The sequence below is a fragment of the Apium graveolens genome, chromosome 3 (genome assembly GCF_009905375.1).
Source record: "Apium graveolens cultivar Ventura chromosome 3, ASM990537v1, whole genome shotgun sequence".
NCBI lineage: Eukaryota > Viridiplantae > Streptophyta > Magnoliopsida > Apiales > Apiaceae > Apium > Apium graveolens.
Genome location: NC_133649.1, coordinates 45,768,236 through 45,773,010, shown reverse-complemented (window position 1 = coordinate 45,773,010; position 4,775 = coordinate 45,768,236). Strand labels below are relative to the sequence as shown.

General features: G+C 35.8%; 1 protein-coding gene across 1 annotated transcript; it reads left to right on the top strand.

Moving 5' to 3' along the window:
- Window positions 1-334: 334 nt before the first annotated feature.
- On the top strand, window positions 335-700 carry LOC141714177 (uncharacterized). The gene has a single exon (XM_074517709.1). The coding sequence runs from the start codon at window positions 335-337 to the stop codon at window positions 698-700; it is 366 nt and encodes a 121-aa protein (XP_074373810.1).
- Window positions 701-4,775: the final 4,075 nt, after the last annotated feature.

Genomic DNA, 4,775 nt, shown 5'->3' with positions numbered 1-4,775 from the left:
GGACTGCATAAAGTTTATGGACAATATTTTGATGAGGTTCGCGATTCCAAGATTCCTAGTATTAGATAATGGACCACAGTTCATCGCACCAGAATTCGAGTCCTACCTCCAGGAGCGCGGGATCAAGCATAAAAAGTCATCCGTAGCATATCCCCGAGGGATTGGACAAGTAGAAGTCACCAAAAGAATCCTGCTCCGGGGTATTGAGAAGAGACTCAAAGAAAGAAAGAGCAAATGGCCAGAAGAACTACCAAGTGTACTATGGTTCTACAGGACAAGCCCCAGGACAAGCATCAGAGAGACTCCATTCAAACTAGCTTATGGCACAGAAGCAATGCACCCTATTGAGGTGGGATCTCCTTCTCACAGGGAAATAAACTTTGATGAAATAGCCAACGAAGAAGGACTCAGAACAAACATGGAGCTAATTGACGAGGTCTGGGACCAAGCTGTAGCAAAGATGGAAAGATACAAGGAGAAGACCGGGGAGCATTTCAGTAAGAAGTCCAGAGTCAAAAACTTCCAAGTTGGAGACCTGGTTCTTCGAGACACAGAAGCATCAGATCCTACAAATACTGGAAAGCTAATGCCCAAATGGGAAGGACCATACAAGGTCAAAGAAGTCCTTAGACCAGGAACCTACAAACTATTGAACATGGATGGCTCAGAAGTCCCCAATACCTGGCATGGATCAGACTAAGAACGTTCTACCAGTAGGAAAAAGCAAACAAAGCAACCAAAATCTTGTAGCCAATATGGCAAGCAACCAGTTTGTTTTTCCTTATATTTTGTATGAATGAAATTTTAGATTAATGAAAAGCATTTCTCTACTTTACATTTATTAAATTTATCAGAAAAGCAATCACTAGTTCGGACAAACTATTAGTATGGACTAGAGCAACCATATTTACGTAGAATCAATTTTCTAAGTAAGAGAGCAACCACTAGTCCGGACCAATTATTAGTCTGGACTAGAGCAAATATATTTACTTAGAATTAATTTTCAAAGTAAAAAGGCAACTACTAGTCCGGACCAATTATTAGTCTGGACTAGAGCAAACATATTTACTTATAATCAATTTTTTAAGTAAAAAACATCCACTAGTCCGGACCAATTATTAGTCTGGACTAAAGCAAATATATTTACTTAGAATTAATTTTCGAAGTAAAAAAGCATCCACTAGTCCGGACAAATAATGAGTCTAGACTAGAGCAAACATATTTACTTAGAAATAATTTTCTAAGTAAAAAAACATCCACTAGTCCGGACCAATTATTAGTATGGACTAGAGCAAAAATATTTACTTAGAATCAATTTTCAAAGTAAAAAAGCATTCACTAGTCAGGACCAATTATTAGTTTGAACTAGAGCAAACATATTTACTTAGAAATAATTTAAACTAAGTAAAAAAGCATCCACTAGTCCGGACCAATTATTAGTTTGGACTAGAGCAAACATATTTACTTAGAATTAATTTTCTAGGTAAAAAAACATCCACTAGTCTGGACAAACAACGGTCAGGACTAAAGCAAGCATATTTACTTAGAATTAATTTTCTAAGTAAAACAACATTCATTAGTCCGGATAACAACAGGTCAGGACTAGAGCAAACATATAAACTTGGAAAAAATTCTAAGGCAAACACAGTAGCAAAGCAAAAATAAAAGCAAACAAAAGCAAATACATAAAAGTTAACCGGACCAAAATAGCCCGGAGCCAAGTAAAATATTACAACTACAAATCAATCATCAGTCTAAAAATATTACAAGGTCCAAAATTATAGTTCAGAGATCAAATATAAAGCTAAGAATCTGGAGTAGTAGGAGGGAGGAAACTGGGACAAGGACCATCGAAGGACTCCGGCTCCTCGAGCCCAGACTCAATGCCTTAATAAATTCTTGCACAAAGCTATCCCAATTGTTAGGTCCCGTATGAGGGCTATGTTTAGCTAGAAGGGGGGTTGAATAGCTTAATTACCAATTTAAAATTTATTATGGCATTTTAAAATAATTTTATCCCTTTTTAAAACTTTACCGAGTGGTTATGCAGTTTATATGTGCAGAAAATAAAGTGCAAGGAAAGAAAATACCACACGGCGCTTTTATCCTGGTTCGCGATGGCGCAACCTCTAATAGATCCCCTCACCCCTACTCCAGTCCCCGAGCTCCTCTTCCGGACTCGGGATTTTCCCTTAATATAAACTCGCTCCTTTAGTAGGCGGAGAAGCCTTTACACCCTTACAAATATTTATCTTGGTGCGTAACACAAGGGTCACCACCTCAAAATAAATGCAATTCCTACACAACTTATCTTAGACAATAACTCCCCGCTATCTCGTCAAAGTTGATGTAGATCCCTTGTGTGGACTTGGCTTCCTTAGCTTTCACCGGTCTCGGATCTTAGTATCCGGTCTTGGGTCTTTCCTCTTCTTCACGGTACAAATACGACTAACTCCCCGCTAGGGCGTATGAGACTTGGGTCTTAGAACGAAGATCACCTCACGTCACCTCACCTCACTGCGAAACTAATAAGACAATCCACAAAATGCAAAGTATAGAGAAAATATGTGTTGAACTAGTATGTTACGGTACTAGCCCAAAAGATAGTATAATATTCAAATAAGAATATTAATACTCTATATGTATACTTGACTTGAGATATAAAATATTATATCAAGTATACTTTTGATTACTCCGTCTATATGGATTATATGTTAATCGGAGTAATATAAGAAGTCCTTTATATGTATAATCAATATGGATTATGATTTCTTTGATCTTCAAGCTCAATACGTATACTTAACTCATAATATATATTTATATGTCAAGTATACTTATGATTACTCCGTCTTTGTAAAATATATGTTTATCGGAGTAATAAGAAGTCTTGTATATATGTATAAGCACTATGGCTTATGACTTCTTTTGTATTCTTCTTCTTTCGATTATATATTTATGGATCGAAGAATACTTTGGTTACAATCTCGGAATTGTACCTATCCTTTTAAGCTCTTAGGCTTATGGATTTAGTATGCTTATGATTTGACGATTATGTGGTCAAAGAATACTTTTAACTTCAAGCAATTTTATAGGTTCTATGATTCTTAGCCAAGGTCCAAATAATAAAAGTGCAAGTAATTGGCTTTGAATTTGTGCTTTTGAAGTTTAGGTGGATGATTACGAAGTTTACTATTGATCGACTTATAATCCCCCGGAACACTAAAGATGTTAGAAGGGGTTATAAGTGATACCTTTCATAATGATACTATATACACGAACGATGCGTTGACCAAGATCGAGATAAATGAAATGCAAAGTAATTGGTCAACTCGTGTGATTAAATCCACCTTTGAAGCTTAGACGGATGATTACGAAGTTTATATATATAGAATAAAAACCCCACGGAACACTAAGGTGCTAGAAGGGGATTATATGATATCTTTCGTAATTGGACTAGATACAGGAACTATGCGTTGGCCAAGGTCCAAATAATAGAAGTGGGAGTAATTGGCCAACTCGTGTGATTTAATCCGTCTCTTATATTTGACAAAATTATGAAGATCACTATTGATCGATTTATAATCTCTCAGAACACTAGAGATGTTAGCGAGATTATAAAACGATACCTTTCGTAATTCACGAAATATGTTGGTCAAGGTCAAGATAAATAAAATGCAAGTAATTGGCCAACTCGCGATGTCAAATATGAAATCTCACTCGTAAGGAGTTATTTAGAGATTTATGAAATCTCACTCGTGAAAAGTTATTTAGAGATTTAAGTACTTGTATATTATAGATCTTTTTCGTTTAGAGCTTCGGTTTGAAGATCAAGTACTTATTCGAATTTCGAGTTCGAATCTTCATTCTCTTTTCTTAGAGAACCTTCTTTATAGAAGATCTTGTATTAGAGCTAGAGATGAAGTAGAGAAATTAAGTACAAAGCTCAAAATAAAGAAAACCAAAGAAGAAGCTAAAAACTCACCACTTTTGGAAAACGGTCGAAAAAGTTTGCCGGAAAAATTCGTCGAAGGTTCGTCCGGATTTTGGCACTATGGACGAACTCGGGCAGCCCTTTGGGAGGCTGGAAAGTGGTGCTGGATGAGCTCACTTGGTGGGAACAAGCTTGGTTGGGTGAAACTAAGCTTGGATATCAAAAACCTTAAGTATATGTGTATATATTTAAGAGAGATAAGGTTTTTGAGAAGAAGTGTGTGTATAGAATTTGAAAGAGATGAAGAGAGGCACTTATTGAAAAATTCCCAGCAAGTATTTGAATCTTTAGCTTAGTTAAAATGGGTTGGGGTGGGGGTTTATTTATAGAGAAAGTTGGGTGGAATAAATGGTTGAGATTTGAGAATGAATGGATGGTGGATGAAGTGTATCACATGGATTGATGACATGGAAAGTAGGTTGTGTTTCTTTGAAAGTGGGAAGGAAACACAAGCTAGTATTCATTCAAATCTCAGCTGATATATATATATTAAATATATATTTTCCTTTTCTTTTAATCATTCTTTAATTACTTTAATTAAGGATTAAGCACCATTAATTATGACCTCCCCAAAAACTCTTAAATAAATATCATAAAAAATATGATATTTACCTAAATATTATAAAATGATGTCCTACAAAGTTTGGTCAATAATGGTCAATGGTAGCTAGGTCAAACGTGGTCAACTGTGGGACCAACTGCCTCGAAATTCGTGCCCGGACAAAAATTTTCGAAACGCTACGAATTTTTTACCATGAATATTAAATACCATTTAAGTGATCCA

What these genes read in the sequence shown, in the direction of transcription:
- LOC141714177 (XM_074517709.1), top strand. Translation starts at nt 335, where the DNA reads ATGCACCCTATTGAGGTGGGATCTCCTTCTCACAGGGAAATAAACTTT.